This window comes from Triturus cristatus, chromosome 8 (assembly GCF_964204655.1).
Source record: "Triturus cristatus chromosome 8, aTriCri1.1, whole genome shotgun sequence".
In the NCBI taxonomy this organism is placed as follows: Eukaryota; Metazoa; Chordata; class Amphibia; order Caudata; family Salamandridae; genus Triturus; species Triturus cristatus.
The window spans coordinates 874652085-874678662 of NC_140591.1; the positions used below are offsets into that span (position 1 = coordinate 874652085).

General features: G+C 47.2%; 1 protein-coding gene across 1 annotated transcript in view; it reads left to right on the forward strand.

Moving 5' to 3' along the window:
• ABI3BP (ABI family member 3 binding protein) overlaps nt 1-26578 on the forward strand; it is a 1978933-nt gene that overhangs the window by 1642699 nt on the left and 309656 nt on the right. The window contains exon 101 of the mRNA XM_085622401.1: nt 10616-10711. Coding sequence (XP_085478527.1) covers nt 10616-10711 — 96 coding nt within the window. The remainder of the gene's footprint in view (nt 1-10615; nt 10712-26578) is intronic.

Genomic DNA, 26578 nt, shown 5'->3' on the forward strand with positions numbered 1-26578 from the left:
GACCATTGCTTACCAATAGTCAGCTTAATTGTCACTTGCTTCTTATTTGTTAGCTTGTGTGGCCTTTACTACCTCTTCTTATGATTGCCCCTTCTGTGGATCTTGGTTCAATTTATTATGCCCTTCAGTGCTCATTTTTCAGGCACCAATTTTTCTTCAAGCAATCCACAAGAGTGCATTTGTTTTCCAGCTGTCTCTCCATGTATTTCGCCCCATCCCATGCATGTGTTACTCTTTGTCTGTCCATTTATTTGTGTCCATCATCCAACATTCTTTTCTTCTACACCCGGTCCACATTGCTCTCTCATCTGTTTACTTCCCCTGCTTCATGTTGCTCTTGCTCCGTGTTGCTTCGCCCATTACTACCCAAAATGTTCCTTGCCCCCGCCCTCCGTGTTGCTTCCCGCCACCCACATTGCTTCCCCTACCCGTTTGCACTTAATTTTGTTGCTTTATATTTACCAATCCAACTGGGATCCGTAAACAAGAAGACAAAAAAGGTGCTCACATCATTGTGTAAAAACACGCATGTTTGTTGCACACGCCTATAAAAGGATGCAGCTGGCTGCATCATAGCTTCGCCTCCTTTTTCTTTATCACCCTATAGGGATGTTGTATATCTTGGCTAAAACCACTGGCAGAGTCCGATATGTTTGATATATTCATTTTGTCTATGATTTTTGATGGGATATAGCTGTTTAGAATTCATAATGTACAATGTTTATCTCCTGAGATTGTAATTTATACTGATGCAATTTCTAAAGGCCTAAGATTTGTGTTTGGATTTTTTTCCTGATGGAGACAGTTTCAGGCACTAATTTAATGGCATGCTACAAATATTAGTCAGCCTGGGCATCCAGTTTTCCTATTGGACACACAATTGTTTGATGAACACTTTAATGATTCCAACTACACACAGTCCTGACAATTTTCCCAGGCTCCACACGACGAGCTGCTCCAGCCCGTTTTCTTTGTTTTATTCCATTCTGGGATTAATAGTTTTTTTTTTAAATATAATTAAAAAACAGGATTACAAACCCTTGAACACATAAAAAGCCTGGAATGAAGCAGCTACTTACACAAGGACATGGGCAACTTGGCAACCATATAAACAGGGAGAACAAAAGTTCCCCTCATTGTGCCACAAAATGACAATGTTTACAGTTGTTCCTAATTTAGGGATCTAACATTGTCCAATGTGTGTTACTTTTTAATGTTAAACTTTTTTCACTCCATTCTAGTATTTGTGGTTTTACATTTGTCGATTCCACAAGCAAGCGCAGGATGGATTAGTAGTATACGGCAAAATAAAAATGAACAGTTTGAGTTATTCACACTCAACAAGAGAGGCGGTAGTGTAATCCAACTTCTAGCACAATAAAAAGGAAAAAAACACTGGCAAAGCCAATAGGGATCGCCTTTTGGTCCTACTAGCTTTGTCAATGCTGTTTGCTGATGCTGTGCAGCATGAGGAAAAAAAAAAATTGTGCCGACACTGTGGAGCCTCTGACAAAATAGAACAAGCATTGGCATAGCCAATAGGTCTCACCTTGGGGGACCTTATAAGTATTTAGCCATGCAACAGTTGATGTTGTTCCACCAAGGATATTGTGCTGCATAACTAAATACTTATAAGGTCACAAAAGCGAGACCTATTGGCTATGCCCATGCTTGTTTAATTATATCCCCCTCATTACGACAAGGTTTGTTTTGTTTTCTTAAATGATGGAGGTATGTCGTTTCCTGGCTGCATACGTTGACTCCAGACTTATTTTCTTCAGTTCAGGCTTCTGAAAGCCTGATTAGCATCAGCCCTGCCAGTTTTTTTCCATGTCGCCCACGGAGGCGTCCTGCTGCTCAACGTTCCAACATGTATTTTAGCATGTGGGCCTCCGACTTCATTAATTAAGATCATTCATGAGTGACTTATGGTTGTGTTTGCCAAAGTAACCTTTTCCACTCTCTCTTTGCACCATGGCAACCGTCGGCTGCAAATCCAGATATTCAGAGAGGCGGCACAAAAGGGAGCATGAATGCAAAAAACAGGGTTCCATAATGATTTCAAGCAAGTCACATCCCATTCTCACGTAAAAACAAACAAACCCTGTGTCAATTCTTTTCCCCACTTCCAGGGGTAGCCTGACTGCGATGGGTACAACTGAAACAAAAGAGGGATTTTTTTGGCTCGCCTGCTCGCATTGAAAATGCAATAGGTCTCGCCTTTGATTAAGTTAAAGCCATTTGCTTTGCTAATGGTATTGTATAGCAAAGCAAATGGCTTTAACTTAATAAAAGGCGAGACCTATTGCATTTTCAATGCTTGTTTAAACAGTCAGCAGAAAACCATTTTGCTTGCCTAACAGGTGCTTTCTATTGGCTCATTGAATACTTTTTGTCATTTTTAAGTTCGACACACAGGCATTGTACCACCTGTTCTATTTTTTCCACATACCATTCCAGACACTGCCCTCTGTCACTTCCCAGGGCTAGCTTCTGTTGCAGTTTTGCCAACCTCGCAATGTATTCGTCTATTAGCCTAGTTGTCAACCGCCTTGGGTAATCCACTTGAAGTGGGATTACTTTATCACTTGGAACCAAGTTTACGTCTGAAATCTCAAACTGAAGGGGGTTATGAACACTCCCTTCTCTGTGACAAATCCGGAATCCCTTAATTAAGGCGAAGTTCCAAGCAGACGTAAATACATAATCTATTGGACAGTTTTGTGTGCCTACTTTAACACGTTCCGTGCACGCGTCTGTCAACAGCCTTCGCGAGCACTACCTCGATAGTGCTGCGCACGTCCATTAGCCGAACGCGGCGCCGCCCACTCATTAGAACTCCCGCACCGTAGCGGAATTGGCGCCGCGTTTAAGGAGTTAAAAGTTTTCTTGGCTGGACAGTCTGAATCTGATCTACCATTCAGACAAAAAAGGCTTTTTGTCCCCAAGTAATTTTCCAGGTTTATATCATGGGCTGTAAAAACACAATCTGGGAAGGTCGCTATATTTATTTCGTAGGCCTCCAGGATTTCTGTATACCAGCAGTCTATCTTCTTTGGGTTTAATTTATGGTTAAAATCGCCCATCATTAAGATTAAGTCTGTGCCGTACTTTTCACATAAAAATCTATGTCATCTTTAAAGTATCCCAACTCTACACCATATTCCTCAGGACCCCCCCATTGCATATACACATTTAAAAACGTTATATTTTCGTACTTTTTTTCACCCACCAGCAAGGTTACCCTACATACGAGCAGCCATTTAAATTTTACAGAAAGTCGAGTCACATTCTTCTCTATTTTTGTTGATAAAAGTGTCATAATCCCACCCGCGGGGCGCCCAAATCTTTTTTTCATTGCTGGGCGGTGCAATTGGATGAAGCCATCGAATATAGGGGTCTTGTCATATAGCCAAGTTTCTTGTATACATATAATCTCAGTACTTTTAGCTAACTCTTTTTTCTTGTTTTGTTAAATCTCCAAGACCATTTATATTCCATGATACAACTTTAATGCTATGCTACACCCCATTTTCCTATTCAACTTCATCTAGATATCCCTCTTCACCAAACTCCTCGTTATACCTCTGGGAGGGGCCTGCCAGGCTACTTCTTTGACTCCAATCCCCCCAAAATTTCCCTATATTAGAGTTGCTCGCTACAATATTACGTTTTCCCATACCTACTCCCCCTTCTTCCTCTAATAGCCTCCCCTGTCTCTTCCCTAAACCTGCATGACACATTAAGAAATCACCACCTTGTGGGTCATTTACTTCTACTTCTCCTTCTGGGAATATCCGTATACCTTCCTTGAGTACCTCTCTCTCTGCCTTTCCAATTGCATTCTTTACCAGGTATGAATGGACTAGTACCCTGGTAATCTCTCTCCCTTTATGATTAGGTTTAAATCCCACTTGCCACAAGTCTTTAGTTCTAATTCCTTTCAAGCTAGGACACTGTGAGAATGAGTGTAGGAGTGTAGGAGTTGTGACCTATTTAGGGGTGAGCTCTTCCTTGTTTTGTTTCCCCCTCTTCACTGTTTGTACAGGTTCAAAGTATAACCACTTATTCCCAACTCCCTCCTTACTCTCCATAGTAGTTGTCAAAAGTCGCTGCCAGTTATTCTTTCTAGGTACTGCCCTGAATTTACTGCATCCTTCTGTTCTAACTCTTTGAAGGGGGTCATTACCAAAGTTTTTTCCCTCATTAGGAACTATATATCTTGCTCCATTCAACTGTGAGTTTGGGTTTGATTGCACCTTTTTAGGTCTCGCTGAGCCCAGCGCATGCGCTGGCTCGGAGAGACATTTTGTAAGGGCTTTTCAAAGTGCTACCACTGGCATAGAGCTACAGTGCACGAGGCGTGCACGCGCGCAAAGCAGCCATATGGCTTTATATCGCCGCCATGCGCTAGGTCAGCCAGCAGCACTAGCGCGTCATCGCAATCACTTTCGCTTTCACAGCGATCGTGATCGCAATGACTTTCGTGCCCAATGCTTGTTTTCCTTAACTTTGGGTATAATCGCGGCACCCGCGCTTTACTTTTAACGTTAAAAGTAAAGCGCGGGTGCCGTGATTATACCAAAAGTAAAGAAATATAAAAAACATCTATTTCTTTACTTTTGGTATAATCGCGGCACCGGCGCTTTACTTTTAACGTTATAAGTAAAGCACGGTTGCCGCGATTATACCAAAAGTAAAGAAATAGAAAAACCATCTATTTCTTTACTTTTGATATAATCGCGGCACACGCGCTTTACTTTTAATGTTATAAGTAAAGCGCGGGTGCCGCGGCTGCCTGGCGAGTGCTTGTTTTATATAGCGCTGCATAAACACAGCACAGTGCTCGCAATACAGCTACGCAAAAGCATTACCATTTTTCAACGTTAGAAACTAAAATGTGTATTTGGTTTTACAAATTAAACCCTGAAAAACGTCCTTAGCTCCCCCTGGCCTTAAAATAACACTTTCTCTCTCGTATGCCCCTGCGCCGGCACTATTCATTGCTCTACACTTACACTGCGTTAACCACTGTACCTGCGCCACCTCTTAAACTGCTGGCACAGTCTCCAGATCTACTCTGCGACTGGTTCTAGCGGTACACAAGGCCTGTCCCTAAATCTAGACCCTAAGCGGGCAGTCTCTCTGCATCCATACTTCACTAACTCCGCCTTTTCACTGACGCAGCATTTCATCTACACTGTCGTACTCTTTCTAGCGCTGCACCGATACAGTCTATGGCTTTGTACTGGCACCATAACATGGGCTGGGTCTCCATCTCTACCCTGGCCTTAGCCCTGGACTGGCACAGTGTCCGGATCTACATGGCACGAACAGGCGTTCCGCAGTGCTACCTGGGTGCCGCCGCCTCTCTGCCCCCTTATGTTGGTCGTGTGGGTAAAGGGGCGGAGACTAATGCTCAGCAGCTGACCTATCCGACAATTAGAGGCTCTTAGGCTGTGGGCGCTGCTGGCAGCAGGCCGCGTCCCACCCTCAGCACCTCTGCCTTTGGACGGGGCCCAGAGGCGCTCGAGCTCTCCAAACACAATCCGATTAAGAGAGCGTCATGGTCTCTCGTTTCACTGTCTCGCAAGCCAGCCCCAACATCATTAAGTGACACAGGAGGAAGCTGGCAGTAGCCAGCGGCCCTGCCTGTGGGCACCGAGGAGAGTGTCTGCCAGGGCCTGCCTGAATCCCAGCGCCAGGCTCCATCGTGCCAAACCGTGTGCTGGGCAGCAAAGCTGCACACCCTACCATCACGTTGTAAAAGGGGTTATTGCAGTCTATTTTTGGTGGGTAAGGAATATTTGTGTGGAGAAAACTACTTCTCAAATAGGAAGCTAAATAGGTATGTTACGCTATGAGCTTTGGTCTAGCGCCTTATGCGCTTGGTATGACTAGGGCTTTAAGAGGGCTGGGTCCACCGACAGTTCTAAAAAGCATATGCTGATACGGGTCCCTATCGGGCTCTCCATTTATGCCCTCACACTCAGGGTGAAAAATAAATCTTATCTCTTCAGCAGCACCACCCTTCACTGCCTTTGATGTAACTTCAAGGAGACTCGTTATAGTTCTTTCATGGTCCCATCATTTCAGAACTGAAGCATTTTCAATATTATATACAACGAAGCCGTATTTGTTACTTATTTATCTTATGCAACTAACCACCATTGACAAAGCCAATAGTGCTGGCTTGCTGTAGGTGTAATATAAGTTGTTGTATTATATATCTGAGTACAATTAGAGAAGCAGCAAAATACCAGTCGGGTGGCGCTCTATGCTAAGCACAGATTTTTAGTTGACGTGTTTTTAAGCCACGCCCTTAATTACATCGACCCCACCCCTTTGAGAGATCCTGCCCCGCCTGCCAGTTTTTTCATCCCACTTAAAGCCCTGGGTGTCTTATTATTAGAGCTTAGCGTGGTGCCATATCCTGAGACTCTTTACAACCCTTCTTTTCACAACTGGAGAGCAGACAGACCTTCATTCGTTGCCGTGGCTGCAGACAGTGTTAGCTATCTAGGGGATCCCACGTCATCAGTTCTTCAAGAAAGAACAATTAACAAGCATTGGCATAGCCAATAGGTCTCGCCTTTGGGACCTTATAAGTGTTTAGCCATGCAACAGTTGATGTTGTTGCACTAAGGATATTGTGCTGCATAACTAAATACTTATAAGGTTCCAAAAGCAAGACCTATTGACTATGCCAATGCTTGTTTACTTTCTCTCTGGTACTCTTTTGTAGAACCCTCCTCATTCCTATTTCACTCGGTAGCTTAGTAGTCGACAGCTCATGATCAGCTGATTCTAGATTAACCACTTCAGTCCTCCCCCTTTTCGCTGCCTTACCTTTCCCCTATTTTGTACCTTCCTTCCTACTCGGCTCGTAAAGTTAGATGACCTATATCTAGAGACTTCACCCCTTCTTTTTATCATCATTGGCCAACTTGAAATATAAACTTCATGATCGTCCTTTGCGGTGTGTGTGACCTCAACAGGAACTGGTGGCTGGGGGTCTGGGACTGTTTCCCCAGTAGCAATCTTATAGAATTCAGCCATGGGCTTGCTATTGCTCTATCAAAATTGAGGTGCCCATTCAGTGGTTGTTTGTGATGATTTACTTGCACAAAAAGGCCTTGTTGATGGAATTACCCTACCACACAACATTTAGTCATATAGTTGTGAAAATGAATTTAAAAGTATCACTAGACCATCTACAGTACGCCCATTCTATTGCTGATGCGTGTCCGTTTAATACACTGCTTTTTCACAACTCCTAGGCCTTTAGTAAGGGAGCAATAAAAATTGTTACACCCACCACTGCCTTGACTCTCAGCCCTTCTCTCCTCGCGTCATCTCGGATTGCACTACCCCCTCCCTTTTCGTCAGCTTCCTTGGGGCTCCTCTGCTTGTACATCCCCCACCCCTAAACGCACCTTGTTGTCCAAGTGGAGCAAGTTAGTTTACACTGCAACACTACATATTAAATTAAAAGCTTTGCTTCGGGACTAGAAGCCGTTTTTTGACAATGCAACATTTGCAAGCATTACGGAGGAACCAGACAAGAGGCGCCACTAGGGCAGAAGGCAGACAGAGCCATCCTGCTTGATTAATGAATTTTTCGTTTTTTCGGGTAAAAAGCCCCAGGCGCAAGGAGAGCACAACCCACACCCACACATCCTCCTAAATTGAAATTTCCAGTCTGGACGAAGGGTTTTTACATTTAAGTACAAACATTACGGACCATGACAAGTATGTACTTTAAAAAGGGTACAACCTCGGCCAGTATTGTTATCGGGCTCACATTTTAGCCACAGTCAGGTGCGCTTATTTATAGCCAATTGAACATTTACTAAAAACATATATAAAATGAGTTACTGCCACACACACACCATTACAGAGCTGCAGAGTGAAACTTACATTACGGCTTATAGCCAATTGAACATTTACTAAAAACATATATAAAATTAGTTACTGCCACACACACACCATCACAGAGCTGCAGAGTGAAAGAAACATTATTAATAAGGTTCTTTTTCCAGCGTGTCTCCAGGGGATGTTCATTAACCCCACATTCGGAAGCAGTGCGGGGCCAGAGGGATAATAATCATGTTGGCATTCTTTCATGGAGAACCGGGTTCGAATCGAGGCAGGGATGTATAACATCCAGAGTTTCTGGGCAAGTTACTTAATCTCCCTGTGCATAACAAAATGAATGTGTCCATCTGTAATGCAACTGGTGCACATGTAAAGTGCTCTGGTTCATTCTTTGACTTTGAAAATGTGTTTATTCGATAAATGACATACTGCATGACAACGTAAAGCAAGGGGATATGCCCAATTACTAAGGTATTCTCTTCTAAGCACTATGCGTGCCAAAGATCACACAAAGTGCCAGGAGGGACGCATCACATGAACAGATTCAAACTGGGAAGGAAAAGAACATGTTCAGAACCTCTCTGATCTCTGAGGTTGTCAGCCTGCACACAAGCATTTTGTAAAGTGAATGTGCGTTCCGGCAGACACCGGCTTCAATTAAGCCCCGTGCAGAGACCTACATGGACAGCCTGTGACAAAGCCTCAGCTGAAAAGTTTTCTCAGGGTGACATTGCTAGGAAAATTCACAATGCCTAAACAATAAAATCGTATGAAGCGCAGCAGAAATTTGTCTTTTTTTCATGGGTGACCGGGTTCGAATCTAGGCTATCCTGTGTTTCTGGGCAAGTTACTTAATCTCCCCGTGCCTAACAAAATGAATGTGTCCATCTGTAATGCAATTTGTGCACATGTAAAGTGCTCTGGTTCATTCCTTGACTTTGAAAATGTGTTTATTCGATAAATGACATACTGCATGACAACGTAAAGCAAGGGGATATGTCCATTTACTAAGGTATTCTCTTCTAAGCACTATGCGTGCCAAAGATCACACAAAGTGCCAGGAGGGACGCATCACATGAACAGATTCAAACTGGGAAGGAAAAGAACATGTTCAGAACCTTTCTGATCTCTGCGTTTGTCAGCCTGCACGTAAGCATTTTGTAAAGTGAATGTGTGTTCCGGCAGACACCGGCTTCAATTAAACCCCCTGCAGGGGCCTACATGGACAGCCTGTGGCAAAGCCTCAGCTGAGAAGTTTTTCTCAGGGTGATATTGCTAGGAAAATTCACAATGCCTAAACAATAAAATCGTATGAAGCGCAGCAGACATTTGTATTTTTTTCATGGGGGACTGGGTTCAAATCGAGGCAGGGATGCTTAACATCCTGTGTTTCTGGGCAAGTTACTTAATCTCCCGGTGCCTAACAAAATTAATGTGACCATCTGTAATGCAACTGGTGCACGTGTAAAGTGCTCTGGTGTATTCTTTGACTTTCAAAATGTGTTTATTCGAAATATGGAATACTGCGTGACAACGTAAAGCAAGGGCATATGTCCATTTACTAAGGTATTCTCTTCTAAGCACTATGCGTGCCAAAGATCACACAAAGTGCCAGCAGGGACGCATCACATGAACAGGCTCAAACTGGGAAGGAAAAGACTGCGTTGAAAAACGTTCTGATGTCTGGGGTTGTCAGCCAGTTGCTGTAGATGGCTAGATTAGGATCTATATTAACAAGGCTGCTTTTCACTTCGTTAGCTCCTCCTAGTTTCCCTTCGCAACTGTAGGACACACGCTAAGTTTTCACACAACAGCAGACCTTTTGGCTCCTTCTCCCCCCCCCCCCCCCCCCACCCCCCTGGGCAAATGATAATCCACTAGGATTTATTCACAATGCTACACAAGGCAGCGTAAAAACAAAGTTTTTGAGCTGCACCTATGTACCTTTAAACTTATATTACAGCTTTACGGTACATTTATTGCTTTTATTTAATTTAGGCAGATACATTGCTTTGGATTAACTTTACACACAGGACTGCAAGTTTATGCACGCAAATGGGTTTTTAATTCTGTGCTTTTTCTCTGCATTATAGCGCCTTTTATTCACTAATTTTCTGTTTTGCACGCAAAAGTTCTTTCTAAAGCAGTGTGAGAACACCTATTGCATTGCATATTCTCTGTCTCAGTGCAAGCATAATAGTTAGCAAACAACTAGCAATTCATTTAATATTTACAAATAACAGGCAGTTGGGGCATGCATGCTTCTTGCTAGCAAATGGGTGTTTGAACACATAACAAACTAGAATAAGAAAATGCAAGGTATTCACTAGCATAATTAGGATAATTGTGTCTCATTTCCTTTTGTTTCAGTTACAGAAATATTAGATATACATTTTACAAATATTTTGTTTGCAAAACTTTCATATTAGTCTACAGAAAATATATAACAAACCATGGTGTAGCACCCAGGAAAATATGTTGCTACATGGCTAAATACTTAGAAGGTCCCAAAAGCGAGACCTATTGGCTATGCCAATGCTTGTTAATTTTGTGAAACAGTTAGTGAACCATTTTCAACCTAGTCCATTCAAAGATACCAAGAATTGCAAACACAGATTTAGATATTAATTAGACTTAACTGGGTTAGCAGCTTTAGTTCGAACTTGCACACCCACTTAAAACATGTAAAGAGTTTTGCAAACTGTTGTACTAACCAGAGCATTGTTTTTTTCCTTAGGGGCCAAAATAACAGGTCAAGACAGTACGAAGCTTCTTGGTGTGAGCAGAAACACCTCAATGGAACCTAACGGAACAGTGAAAAGGCCAGCGCCAGGTAAGAAGAGATTATGATTCAGACACCAGACTGCCCATGTGTGGATTTCAATGAAAGTCATACCTTTAGCCTAACAAAACTAAGACATAGGCCCTCAACACGTGTTCACCATCAAATTCTTATATGTGGGTAATTATGAGTATTGTGATAAATATTGCATCCACTGGATCAGGCTTCTCCAGCGAGCAGCTAAGCACCAAAGGCATCACTTCTGGTAATCCTGCACAGGTGACCACTGGTATGTTCTGTTACAACAACCATAGTACTTGTTAGTAGCTTGGAATGATTTGTATTGAATATATGTCGCTCATATTACGAAAAAGGTTGAAAACCCCTGTCCCCGGACACATTTTGTCAGGTGAATCTGCATGTTATTCCAGTTAGCTGGAAAAACTCGCAAGTGGCTGGTAATTATCAAACCTGACATCAATTCTTTTCGGGTGCAAGCTATAGACACACCAATTACTGGCCAACTCATAATTAAATAAATACTGCTTTAATCTGACAATTTAATAGCACCACTCATGGAATTGATAAGCAATTTTACAAGAACCTGCTGCATCTATGAGTCAGTGTGAGCTAAATCTTCCTTGGCAGATGCTTTGTTTTGATATGCTCTTGAAAAGCAGAATCATGGAATACTATCCAATCACAATTCTCCACTCCAAGAAGGTCCTGACTTTAACGATCATTCAACTTTATCTCAAGTTTAGCAGTTGAAATACTACTTTTATTTCCAGAAACAAAATGCTAAAGAGAGACAAACACATATTTGTATTACCAAACCAAAAGAACTGTCAGGGAGTGATAAATCTTTCATGTTATCTTTGCAGTTTATAACTTATCACACTAAATAGTCATAAACCTATGTGAGAATTTAATATATGGGGTGATGCCCAAGTATTTCAGTATTGGGGATTTATTCTATTCAGTGCTGTGGACACTCTCATATTCAATGGGTAGTACCCCTAAGAGAAGTCTGGCAAATGAAAGTGATCCAGACAAGTTGTGGATTTATTTAAGGGCACAATCCATGTAAACGTAAGAGTTGATCCCTTATAAGTTGATTCACAAAATGCAAGGGCTTGACCTTTTGACTAATACACACCCCTCAACATTCTACTATTTGCTGCTGATGGGCGGCTGAAGAGCAAGGACTGGCTCCAATCATGTGCAAAAGGATCTATTGCTATTGCATCCACCTCAGGGATACTCATTGTTTGCCCCCGGGCAGCTTACTGGCCTCCTGACCTTTACATGCACCCCCAGAGTAAACAGGAGCACTGGGCTCCTGTTTCCTTCACAGAGCACTACATTCAGAATGTTGTTAAATGGGCAAGCATTTACATACGGCGTCCTTGACAACTTATCTTTAGGAACACCTTAATGTTTAAAGACATTGTGCAACAAACACATTAAAATATGGTAAAGTCAAAATTCAAAGTATTCCTTTAACATGCAGACGCTTTTGATCTTAGTACATCAGATAAAATCACTGAGGGGGGGCGTGGCCATGTGCCGATATGTGCGGGAGCGGACTCCGGAGCTCCGTCTGCTGTATCCCTCAACGACAATAATCCTGAGCCCTGAGCACCAATCCGTAGTATAATACAGGCGACGGAACTTCCAGGGATTGTGTTGACCCTGGCGGAAACTCAAACAGACCCCATGCAGCGAAGAATCTGCTGATTTTCATCCCGAATCAGAGGCGTGTACGAAAGGTAAGATACAGGCCGCGACCTGAAGAACGGATTCTGGCATCAGCAGAGACAAGGAGAAGGCTGAGTCATAGCAGCAAGTGAGTCCTGAGCTGCGAGGAGACTGGCGGGCAGCTGTGTAGCTCGGAACACAGATCGGAGCGGCGCGGGGTGCCCGATCCAGAGTGGCATCCGTGTGTGCCCTAGTAAAACGGACTTCAGCAATCAGGCGGCGAAGAGGAGTGTGGTCCTGCCGATTGTAATGTTTGACGGTCTAGCATTTTACGCTAGGGCCGACGCACGTCATCCGCAGGCCAGGCGTGGCCTGCGGGGTAAAATAAATGAAGCCGCCCGCTCGGGGGCGTGGTCTTCAGCCGGAGCACGGGTGTGGTGTCGGTCATTCCCCCGCGGCTCCGCTACTCTGCGCGCATAATTGCCCCATGCCGTAGGCCTTCAGGCGGCCTACATTACACTGGCGACGAAGGTGGGGACAGGCGGAATCGCGTGCACTGGCGACGGCGCGCTGCCACATCTGAGAGCCCCGCACCGGAAAGCTTTGCACATGCATGTGCACCGAGACGAGGTGAAGGCCTGTGCCCACGTGCTCCTGCGGGAGAGCGGATTTGGACAGACGCGTGAATGCTGAGCAAGGCGGTGAGCCACCAATCATCCTCACGCACAGGCACAGGGGTGCATGGTTTCAAACAAGCATTGGGCAATTCAAGTGGAGTAGCATACATAAGGTGCATTGGGGGCATCACACAGCGCTGAACAGTGGTTGAGACGTGTTGTGGGGAGCAGAGAAGGCCGGCACACAGGTCCCTGAACCACCAATGAGAGAGGGGCCCCATCGCAGTCAGGGCACACGCACCAAGGGCTCAAAGAAGAGGGAAAAAGGGAGGGGCACGCTGCCGGCCCCACGCCACCTGATCGGAGACACTAGTTACAGCCATTGGCGCGTGCACAATGAGCAATAACAACCAGGCGGCCGCACCAGGCCAGGGAGCAGCGCCAGGCCAAGCGGTGGCACCTACCCACGTCCCGTTTCAACATGCGGCATCGGGGGTCCTACCCCCTTTTCAGTGAGCTGGTAAACCCGGCAACAGCAGCGCCCCGTTGGAAAATATGGATAGAGCGCCTCAACAATTATTTCATCGCAACCAGGGAGATGGACGACGCGATAAAAAGGTCTTTGCTCCTCCACTATGCGGGAGATGAGATATTCAAGCTGTTCAAGCACTTACCCAACACGGGAGCGTCGCTGATTACGACGCGGCGGTGGCCGCCCTTGATGCACATTTTGACCCGCAGCTCAACCCAGACTTCGAGCGGTTCAAATTGCGCCAGGCCCGACAACGGGAGGGTGAGTCGATGGACGTATTTTATGCCCGGCTGCTCGAGCTCGCGAGTACCTGCACTGAAGACGATCAGCCAAAAGAAATACGCGCGCAGCTAATACAAGGATGCAGGGACAAGACACTAAGGGGCCTTATCCTTCGCCAGCCAAAGATCGCGCTAGAGGACATGCTAGTACTGGCGAGGTCACATGACCTGTCCACAGCCCGAGCCAATGAAATGGATCAGGCTCTGACAAAACCAGCGAGGCGAACGGAGCCCATCAAGACAGAACGGGCGGACACCCTCCGCGCTAAACCGCGAGGAGACTCGCAAAGGAGTGCACAGTCAGAAGGGTTGAAACAAAAGTGTGGATACTGCGGATACGAGCCGCACGCAGCGAAAGACTGCCCCGCGCAGGGAAAAACGTGCACCAACTGCGGCATTCCAAACCATTTCGCATCCGTGTGCCGGAGACGTACCAGAGGGCGGGAATTCCGCAGCCGAAGACCGCCGACGAAGGCAATACGACAACTATCTGTGACGGAAGGGAGGCCACAAGTCGATCTAAAGGCGAAGGGGAAGAGGTATCAAGACATAAGTGAAGAATGGTCGGGCGATGACGAGGAAGAAGCGTACCTGATCTCGTTTGCGCGAGAACTCAAGTTGCGCCGCAGACCCCAACCGACATGCGTGGTGCACGTGGCAGGGACAGAAGTACAAGCCGTGATCGACACGGGAGCCACGGTGAATGTGATGGGCCTGCAACAGTACCGACGCCTAAAACCCTGCCCACCGGTGAAGCCGTCCAAGACAAGAATATATGCCTATGGAGCCGACACTCCCCTGCCTCTAAAAGGAAAAATAACAGTCCCCGTGAAGGCTGACGATCTGGAAGTAATGACAACGATCCATGTCATCGACAGGGAAGCAGACACCCTCATAAGCAGCCACACTGCAGAAGACCTGGGGCTAATCTCTTTCGTCCGAAGAGTACATGATCACCAAGTAGAAGAGCTGCTCGACCAGTTCCCTGAGTTATTTCGAGGCCTCGGGCACATCAAGTGTGACCCAGTCAAGCTGCACATCGACAAGACAGTTGTCCCCGTCACATTGAGGCACAGACGAGTCCCGTTCCATCTGCGACCATTGGTGGAGAAAGAACTAGACAACCTGGAGAAACTTGGCGTCATCGAGAAAGTATCGGGACCGACACCCTGGGTGTCCCCAATGGTCATCGCAGAGAAACCGAAGCAACCAGGAGCGATACGCCTCTGCATCGACATGAGGCTACCCAATAAGGTCATAAAACGGGTGCGGCATATTACGCCGACAATGGACGACATTATCGCAGACGTAAATGGCTCAAAGTGGTTCTCGAAGATCGACCTCAACGCGGGGTATCACCAGCTCCCGCTGGCCAAAGAGAGCCGCTACATCACGACGTTCAGCACTCATCTGGGGCTCAGGAGGTACAAAAGACTTAACTTTGGAATATCCTCCGCGGCAGACGTATTCCAGAATACCATACGGGAGATGCTGTCGGGACTACCTGGCGTGCTAAACGTGAGTGATGATATTCTGATCCATTCAGCAACAGCGGCGGAGCACTACAGACACCTCCGCAACACACTGGCATGGCTATAAGAACACGGGGCCACCCTACACAAAGAGAAGTGCCAATTCTTCCAACCGTCCCTGGAGTTTTTTGGATACGTATTTAACCAGGAAGGTATCCAGGTGGACCCCCGGAAGTCGCAGTCCATCAAGAATGCACCCGCGCCCACCACACCAACAGAGGTGCGCAGCTTCCTGGGCATGGCAACGTACTGCGGGAGGTTTATCCCTGGACTGGCAACGCGGGCGGAACCGCTCCGGGCACTCACGAAGTCAGATGCAAAGTGGCAATGGGGACCGAAAGAGGAAGAGGCGTTCCAAGGCATAAAAGATGCCCTCCTCGGTGAAGACACGCTCGCATACTTCGACCCCACGAAGCGGACGGAAGTTTTGGTCGATGCCAGCCCCGTAGGGCTCGGTGCTGTGTTGGCACAGGAAAGAGAACCGGGCCGGTGGGCCGCCCTGTCATTCGCCAGCAAGTCCCTTACGCCCACCGAGACACGGTACGCTCAAATAGAGCGCGAAGCGCTAGCCATCAAGTGGGCTTGCCACCACTTCCACCTCTATCTTAAAGGACAACCTTTCACAATGGTAACAGATCACCAGCCACTTGTACCGCTTTTCAAAGGGACCGTGTCCAATCCCCCGCCGCGCATCGAGAGGTGGGCGGTCCAGCTACAACCGTATGAGATGGAAGTGGTGTATCGCCCAGGAGCCAAGAACCCAGCAGACTTCCTGTCAAGACATCCGGATACGACAGTCACCCATGAAGACACCGAGGAAACTGAACAGTATGTGCACCTGGTATCCACTGCGGCATGCCCACTGAACATGACCCTGGAAGACATAAAGGAAGCGGCCGTCACGGATGGAGTATACACCAGGACGCTAAAAGCGGTACAAGAAGGATCATGGACACACTATCTGCGGCAAGCCAACTCATGGGGCCCTGAAGAAAGAGAACACACGGCAAAGATGTGGCAGATCAGACATGAACTCAGTGCCACCCCTGACGGAATCCTACTCCGAGGGCCGCGACTAGTAATACCCCAGGCCTTGCGACAAAAAGCAACACAGCTAGCCCATGGAGGGCATCAAGGAGTCAACAGGATGAAGGCCAGAATGAGGGAGAAGGTTTGGTTCCCGTAGCTGGAGAGCATGGTGGAGGAATATGTGAGGCGGTGCTCGCTGTGCCAATTGACTGGCGGCATGGAACGACCTGCGCCAGTGATCACAGAAGACGCGTGCACAGTCCCGTGGTCACGGGTAAGCATAGACTTCGGGAGTTTCCCGGGGGGGAAGCACACCCTCGTGCTGGTGGATGCCTTCTCGAAATACCCTATAGTGGAGCTAGTAACATCCACGGCCTTCACCCACGTGGCACCAGTACTGGAGAAGATATTTGCCATGTTCAGGTTCCCAGGGGAAATCCGCAGCGACAACAGACCACCTTTCCAAGGAGCGGAGTTCGCCACGTTCTTAAAGCAAAGAGGAATCCGTCACCGACGGATAACCCCCCAGTGGCCGCAGGCCAACGGAGACGTACAGCGCTTTATGCGCACGTTGAACAAAGTATTCCGGATCGCGAGCGTGGAACACGCCGACCCAGAAAAGCGACTCCACGAGTTCCTGCAAGAATATCGGAGCTCTCCCCACTGCACCACCCAGATGAGTCCGTGGGCCCTGATGCTCCATGGTCCACGAAGGGACCTACTCCCAACTTGCCCTGGCTGGGCGCCGCCCCCGCTGATGGGGAGGACACGCAAGATCGCAGGACCCGCCAAAATGAGCGCGCCAGCCACCGTAGGCGGGCCACGGAAAGGACACTCTGTGCAGGGGCCACCGTTCTCCTGAGAGACCGCCGCCCCGGAGGAAAGTTCAGGACAGGCTATGAACCCAGACATTGGACAGTCACTGCAAATCATGGGACAATGGTCACCGCTCAACGAGGAGGGGAGGAAGTGTCCCGAAATATCTCGTGGTTCAAGGAAGTACCTCAAGACCGTCCCGTAAGCCCCATGGGAGGGCCAACAGAAAGTCTACCCACATCCACACCCCGGGGTCCTGGGGACGCCCCGACACCGATGGCCAGTCCCGCCCCGGAGAACGGACCCCCCACCAGTCCGCAACTGCGGAGCTCGCCAAGAAGATACAACCTGAGGCCCAACGAGTGCCCCAGACAGAGACTGAAGGACTTTGCCTGCTAAGAACACCCAGAGGCGGCAGACGAAGGGCACGCAAGTACCACCACCTGGGCAGTTTTCTGCGAACTGGTTGTAACTGTAATATGTTTTGTGGGGAGGGATTTTCTTTTAAACCAAGTTGGATAGGGATGTAATGTTTGACGGTCTAGCATTTTACGCTAGGGCCGACGCACGTCATCCGCAGGCCAGGCGTGGCCTGTGGGGTAAAATAAATGAAGCCGCCCGCTCGGGGGCGTGGTCTTCAGCCGGAGCACGGGTGTGCTGTCGGTCATTCCCCTGCGGCTCCGCTACTCTGCGCGCATAATTGCCCCATGCCGTAGGCCTTCAGGCGGCCTACATTACACCGATGACGCACCTGATAAGAACAGGCTAAAGGGGTGAGGCGGCATACCTGGGGGGCCCATGCCAATTTGAGCACCCTGGGAGGAATCAAACAGCGCCTGCGGAGGCCGCTGTTCCCCAGTTCAAACCCCTGGCATACGAAAGCCTGAGAGGCCACAGAAGACACCCAGATCGGCCTGACCTGCGGTAAACCCTGGGCCCCACCCTGAATTGTGTCGCTTGGAGGGAAGCGCTCATAGCACAGCTGCAGGAGGAGGCTATCAATACTATACGCCAGGAAGAGTAATGGGCTGAAGGGTGCCTGAACCGGCGGTCCACTAAATTGAGGAGAGCGACAGTGGAGCGCGTGGAACTGGCCTGGTCTCGATGTCAGAGGGAACAGTGTGGACCTAGTGGCAGTAGGGGGTGAATTACTGAGAAGGTGCGGTCAGTGAAGCACCGGAATATACAGGCCCTGGGTGAACTGTCGACTGCGCTGCCCCCTGGCCGCCTAAGCATACGGAACAACTGACTCCATTGGAACACCAGAACTCTATGCTTGGTCTGGCTCTACCGATCCAGGGGGTAGTAGGGCACACCAACAGCATACCTTTTGGGTGGGTGAATCAACCGGCCCCCGAGGGGTGAGTGCTGGAAGTCGAACATGAGGACAGTTCCCAAGAAGAAGGGATTCGCTGCCCTCAGCACAGGAGTGCTGGTCATCAGACGGATGATGATGATGAAACAGTTGAGACGGGGAGGGATATTGCCCCCATGAGGCCCACCCTAGCACACATCATGCAGGCCATCACGGCCTCCAGAGAGGCGCTGGACCAAAATTGACTCGATTGGAACGGACCTTAATCTGCTGAAAGACAATCACTGCAAGCTAAAAAAAAATGAAAAAGCACATCATTGACATTCCGGAAGCGGTGTCTACTTTGCAGAGATTGCAGAAAATCGTGGAAGCCAATGTCAAGGTCCTAGAGGTACAAACAGAGGACAGTGAGGGAAGATCCCTTAGAATCAGCCAACCCATAGTTTGGGTTCCGGAGCGGGCGGAGGGCACAGATGCAGTGCGATTCCTTGAGGACTGGCTTAGAGCGGAGGTTGCCCCAGAGGGACTTTCCCCCTTTTATGCACTGGAGAGAGCTCATAGAGTCCCAGCGAAGGCACCCAACCCAAGAGCCCCCCATTGGCCAATTGTGGCGCGACTCCTTCACTTCAGGGACCGGGACCATATTCTTCAACAAGCCCGGCAAAAACAGGACCTACAGATGGGTAATAATAAAGTGATGATCTTCCCAGACTTTACCAGAGAAGTGCAACTCCAGCAGGCGTCATTCCTGGCCCTCAAGTGAAAGCTTTGGCAATCGCAGATCTCATATGCAATGATGTTCCCAGCGCGCCTCCAGGTGACTGACAAATCAGGAGTACAGTTCTTCACTACTCCGCAAGAGGCATGGGAGTGGCTAGAATCCCGCCGGGACCGAGAGGGTTGCACTTCATCCCCAGACTTCACACAGAAAAATCTGAACAAGAGCAGGCATTCAACTAGAGCTCCATCTCCCAAGGAGCGCCGTTCAGAGCGGCGCAAAGCACTGCAGACAATTGCGGAACTTAGCCAAGGAGGCACCAGCCCTGGCTCGAGCAGAAGCGGTCCCGACATGGACAGATCTGAAAGCTCATTGACAGCTAGTGCAAATGAAGTCTCTGCGACTGAATTGCCAGAAGTTACACCTCAAACGGCGGACAAAATTGCCTAAGGGGGTTGACCCATGAAGTGCTTTGGAAGACTTCCGAGAAGCAGAGTGTGACTCATGCTGCGAGCTGGACATGGAAGCAGACAAATGACGGCATGAACACTGGGTCTGCCGACCAAGTCACGATGTTGGGGGGTGCGGCCTGGAGGAGTTTCGGGCCCAGTAGGGTAAGCTACATAACCCCACCACTACCAAAGACTTCCTACTACTAAGTTTAAGTGTGTATGGCTACTAGTTTGTGTGTACCTGACTTGGGGAGGGGGAGTTGGGGGGTTCATTTTGTTCAGGGATTGTTGTTCTGGGCCAGGCGTGTTGCTTTAGGGAAAATCACTAGGGGTGTGACCCACCTCCCACAATGGTATCCACCATAGGTATTAAGTGTTTATCTTGGAATGTCCGGGGGATGCACACTATGCTGCGCCACCATAAAATTCATGCATACATGATCTGGATGGGGTTGCAAATTGCGCTGTTACAGGAGACCCACTTAACGGCAAAGGAAAGTGCTGCGCTTCAACGTAGGTGGAGGGGGCAAGTGTTTTATACCAATTACTCAGCCTTCGCCAGGGGGCTTCTGATTTGGGAGACGGTGGGGGTGCCCTTTCAATGTACTAGACAGATAATTGACCCGGAGGGGAGATTTGTGGTAGTCTCGGGCGCTTAGATTGAAGAGGCATAGCACTTGGGAGTTTGTATGCACCTAACACGGAACAACCTGCATATCTGTCGCAACTCTCAAGAAACTGGCTTCGGCTCTGACAGGCTCAGTGATGCTGGGTGGTGATTTTAATTGTGTGACTGATATTGGGTGGCCCGCTCTCATCCTCCACTCCCCGATGCTCCCATACATAAAGTTGCGGGGGCCTGACTAAAATGGCAGCAGAGGTGGGGGTTGATAGATACCTGGAGGTCCCAGCATCCTGGGGGAGAGAGACTATTCCTTTTTTAGCGATGCATGAGCTCCATGTTCGCTTAGATGCTATATTGTGTTCTCTGGATGTGCGTGGGGGGGGTCAGAGTTAGCAAATACCTGGCCAGAACGGTTTCAGACCATAACCCGCTGTTGCTGTGCCTGCAGTGGACCCGTGCAAGGCCCAAAATTCCCATCTGGCGCCTGAGGCCGGAGGTACTAGAAGACCAGGTCTTCCATACTACAGTGGGCACTGCTATCGATCACTATTTTTTAGATAACGTTAATACAGTGACGAACCCGCTTATAGAATGGGACGCCTTTAAAACTGTCATCAGCAGTTGTTGCATTGCGGACATGATGGGGGCATGGTAGGTTCTATTGCAGGACATACAGTGGGCAGAACAGCAACTCCGCAAGCTCGAGAAAGAAAGACCAGAGAGTGTCGATAAGCTTGCGGAGCTCCTGGAGGCTAAAGAAACAATGGCAACGCAAGTGGAGCGACTGCGTTGTTTCAAATACAAAAATTATGCAACCCGAGCCCACACTGAGAGGGACAAGTCCGGGACTCTACTTGCTTGGTTGGCTAACCCAGCGAGGAGAGGGACAGCGATACTGGAGCTCCGAGGTCAAATGGGCGAGACCCATTATAGACAGCAGGATATTAACATCCAGTTCCTGAAATACTACACTGACTTATATCAGAGCAGATTGGCCCCAACGGACAAGGGTATAGCTGGGTTTATAGAAGTGGAGCTTCCAGGCTTAGACAGGGAGACTGTGGACAACCTAGGCAGAGACATAGAGATTGGTGAGGTGAGATGGGCCATTAAGTACATGGCCGGAAATAAGACGCCAGGGATAGATGGGTTACCGGTGGAGTTTTATTCGGCTTACGTCGAAATATTGGCTCCCAGGCTGGTGGCTCTCTATAATCGGGCGAGGCAGGAAGGGCGATTGCCTGGATCTACCAGAGAGGCGGTAATTATTCCGCTGCTCAAACCCGGAAAGCCGGCTTGGAATAGAACAGCATACCGGCCACTCTCCATGCTTAATCTAGATTAAAAAATCCTGAGCCGGATACTGGATTCCCGACTTCTACCATTTATGTCGACGTTGATACATAAAGACCAAGCAGGCTTTATCACCACCAGAAACACGGTGATGAATGTTCAACGGCTCCTACGCATGTTAGAGGTGGACACATACCAGAAAGAGGAGGCAACCATTTTCACAGCTGACATCGAAAAGGCATTTGATAGCCTCGAATGGCCTTACCTTTTTCAAGTGATGCGGAAATTCGGGTTGGGAGCAAAGTTTGTAGAATGGACGTCTCTCTTGTACAACCACTCCACTTTTAAGGTCAGGACGGGTGGACTGATCTCAGAAGCCTGCACGGTGGTTCGAGGAACGAGACAGGAATGCCCGCTGTCACCTCTACTGTTTGTCCTAGCGATGGAGCCACTGGGAACCCGTGCTAGATCGGGCCAGCACTACCAGGGCCGTATGGTGTCAGGACAGATCCAATACATAGTGCTGTATGCGGACGACTTATTTATGTTCCTAGCTGACTCGAGAGAGGCACTCCGCGGAGCTAAGGAGCCCCTGCATGCCCTGGGAAGAGTGGCGGGGCTTGGAGTAAATTGGGCAAAGTAATGTCTCTTCTCGACTGGGACAAACAGGATAGGGCCGCCAGAGATAGAAGGTGTGAAGTGGGAGGATAAATGCCTGACTTACCTGGGCACCCAAATATACCATGCTCAAGGGGACCTGTTGGAGGTCAATATAGGAAGAGCACTGCGAGCCACCAAAAGTAACTTTGACTTCTGGGGGACCCTCCTATTATCGTTGGCGGGCCGAGTGGCCCTCCTAAAGATGGTAACTTTGCCAAGACTTTTGTATTACTTTGGCACAGTGCTGATATGGATACCGGCCCGACTATTTACCCAGCTCAAAACCATGATCATGGGGTTCTTATGGGGAACTGGAAGACAAAAGGTTGCACTCAGTACCCTGATGCACCCCAGAGCGGAGGGAGGCTTAGCTGTGCCTGACTTTGAGGCCCACTATCTTGCGGCACAGCTGCAGTGGTTCACGAAGTGTGTGGCAGGGTGACTCAGGGGGACGGGCGACCAGTGGGGTGATGCCCCGAGACTGCGGCTCCTATCACAGATGCTGCTAAAGCTCCCCATATGGGGTCATTGGATACCTTCTGACTTGCTTACAGTGCGTAAATGCTGGGATAGGACCCTGCCATGAGCACGGATCCGATGCCCCTACGCACCTGAAATCCCACTGACTATGTGTGAGGCTCTGCCCCACGGGGGGACTTGGCGTAGGTTAGGCCTGGAGAGAAGTGGGAATATCCACCCTAGGGGATCTGTATGAAGAAAGTGCTATGCTCCGCTTTAATGATCTCCGAGAGAGATATGACCTCCCAGGGGCAGATTTTCTCCTACACACAGCTCTTACGCAGCCATACGAAAACACTGGCAGGAAGGGCTATCTGAACCCCAGATGTTATCAGTCTGCCAATAGGTAGTGAGAGCAGCAGGAACCTTTAATGCGGCTACTTGCCTATATAGACGCTTAACGCATGAAATGCTACAACCCTTGACTGCGTTGCATCTCAAATGGGAGGAGAATTTGGGTGAGGCTATAGCTGAAAAACTATGGGGGGAACTAGTGGAGAGAGCCTGGAAGAGCACCAAGAACGCTAGATTCCAGCTAGTCCTCTTCTGTGTCTTGCACAGAGCGTACCTCACCCCAGGTAAGGTTAACGAATACTTTGTACCCAATCAGCCGCTTGCCCCCGCTGTAATATGTAGGGAGCAGGGTTTCTGCATATGTTCTGGTATTCTGGTATTGCCCACATTTGAGCAGCTTCTGGGAGGGGGTCATCACAGTCTTGGAGAATGTGACAGATAGGTAAGTTGAAGCGACTCCAGGTTATTACCTGCTTCACTGGTTCCCCCATACAGCCAGGAACAAGGGTCACAAGTACGTTTTTGGACTTGAGGATGGTATTGGCTAAAAGGGATATCACCAATCACTGGAAAGCGAGGAGCGGCCCTAATATAACTAGATGGATGAGAGAATTTGTCAAATGGGCAGAATGCAAGGGAACAGTCAGAATGCAAATAGCAAAAAGGACAGGGAGCGAGAAAACATTGGAAACAGCCAGGGCATGGGTAGCACTGGTGGAGCTCCTAAAACACCCAGATGAGGACAGGGAAGATAGTCTAGTAGAAGAGGTCCCTTGCAATGGCGACTAGCCCCCAAGCACCACCACCAAACCTCACATCAGGCCAGGCTCATTACCTCACGTGCCCCCCAGCCAAACATCCAACGGCACACTCTCATGAGAGCGAAGGACGGATCGAAACATAGGGCAGCCCTAGTGTACAAAGATATGGGTCAATCATAAGCGACACGCCGGAGGGGAGGGTGGGGCATTAGTTGCGGGAGGGCTTGAGTTGCACAGAGAATACAAGGACTAACAGAAGAGATCCCTGTAGATCAATAAAGTACTTTACTATGCCGTTACCATGTAAGCGGTTGACGAGACTGGAGATCGGGCCATTTCTATGTTTCATTCTCTTATCCTATCCCACAATTGGGAGTAATGAGCAACCGTAATTGACGGGGTTTATTTCTGTAGTTATTAATTTTTCTTTGCTTTTCAGCTGTCGCAACTGTAACCAGTGATTCATATTTTGTATGCCTACTGAATACCCAAGAAAATATGTAAAAAAAAAAAAAAAGAAAATCAGCTTAAATCACTGCATTGAGAGGTGTTTATTAAAAGTGGTTGTTTTCAAACATGAACTTAGAAACATTCATGCCTCCCTCTGCCCTGATGACAATGCCATTTGAATACTGAATGCAAGTCATTTGTCATGGGATGTATGACGTTACAACGCGTGCTGTTACAACGCGTGCTGTTACAACGAAACTTTTACAACGCAAGTGGATTTACAATGCATGCCATTACAACGCAAGTCTTTACATCGACTTGCACTAGAGGGCGTGCTAACATTAGAAAAGTGTAATTTACTATTCCAACTCCAGTCCACTTAACAGTAGGGAAGGTGTTGGGATAGTAAACTACACTATTTGTAATGTTAGCACGCCATCTAGCGCAAGTCGATGTAAAGACTTGCGTTGTAATGGCATGCGTTGTAAATCCACTTGCGTTGTAAAAGTTTTGTTGTAATGGTAGTGCGTTGTAAAAGTTGCGTTGTAAAGGTTGTTTACCTTTGTCATGTGCTCCCTCTGCGTGGCCTATGTTGTTGTTATACATGAAACAGTATAGACTATCAAACACAAGGGAGGGTTTCGTACATCGCACAATTCTGAACTCAAAGTCAAAACAAGCTTTATTCGGTATATAAAAAATATCCATAAAAGCATTCTACATAATAAAACATTTCTTCATATTACGATCCCCTTTTTCCCCCCTCATAAGAAGATTTATTAAAAAGGATACATATTTCATTTTTTATGTATAAACACCATATTAGTCAGTAACATTTCGTGGGGTACATAGAATTACGATGATCTTAAAAAGGTACTTGAAATAAAACCCAAACATTTGATCAACTAATCAGTCTCATAGACAAGTGATTCCAAATATGAGAGCATTTTCCTTCGCTTAATTGCTAATTGAGTGAAGGAAATTGCCGCATTACACATCGTAACATGATCTAATTTACATATAAAATAAAAAGCGGTTTTATATGAGTACAACTTATTGAAAATAAAAAGTGAGCGCAGAATTGATTTCCTAAGATCCCTGTAAAAGTTGCAAAACAGTATAAAGTGCAATGTGCTTTGGGCAGATTTACCATCGCAAGGGCACATTGGAAGGTTTGCACTCCAGTTGCCCTTCTTAGGAAATGCTATCTGAAAATGCAATGTTCGTAGCCTTAGTCTAGTCAGATAAAATCTGTGTTGGGTATTCCTAATAAATATAAGATAGGGTTGGGTGCCTAATTAAAAGGGCCCTTCACAGTATAATCTGACATTAGATTTAGTACATAGCCCTGCTTCCCTTTTTATCTTCTTAGACCGAGGAGTCTATTTTTAAGCTCCCCCTTACTAAAGTTCTCAATAATCAATGAGTCTTTAAAAACAGGATTCACGTCACACTCAATCAGGAGATCATGGACGTATTTTAACCATGGTATCTTCTTCTAATAATCAAGACTAAGACAATTGTATTTTATTTCCTTGGCAAAATGGGTTTCTTCCTTCGTCTAAATACGACGCCCATAAATTAATGGTGGATACGCTAATCAAATCACTTAAAAAGGGAACATCTGTTTCTCTATGGACAATATTAGTAGCAGTGGAATTATGTATTATTTGCAATATAGAGGTATCTGCCATTCCCCAGAGGGCACCACCATAGCATACCCCAGATACACATTTACTCCCATAAAGTTTTAAAATCTCTCTCACAGGCTTATTACCTATTTTTTGTGAGAATCTAAAAATAGCCTCACTTGTCCTTAAACATTTCAACTTGCTTAGGTTAATATGTGCATTCCAAGTACCTTTACAAGTAAAAAGTAATCCTAGATAAGAAAAGGTTGAAGTCCTTTCAATGGATGCACCTTTTATGAAGTGGGTACTACTTTTAGTTTTATATTTCCCGCAGGTCATGACAAGGGTTTTAGATAGATTAATTGCTAGGTCTTTATCAGTCATAAACTCGGTAAAGTTATCAATCAAAAGCTGAAGACCATTTGCAGTCCTGGAAATCAGGACTGCATCATCTGCATATAATAAAATAGGTGTTAGGCATTTACCTACAATAGGGGCACTAGCTTTAAGACCCTGCAGCGAAAAATCAACTCCATTAATATATAATGAAAATAAAAGTGGTGCGAGAACGCAACCTTGTCTAATCCCTCGGGTAACTTTAAAGTGCTTTGTGCATTCCCCTGTTGGTCCGTATCGTATCTTTGATGTTAAATGGACATAAGTTTGAGACAGGTGACTAATGATATTAGTTG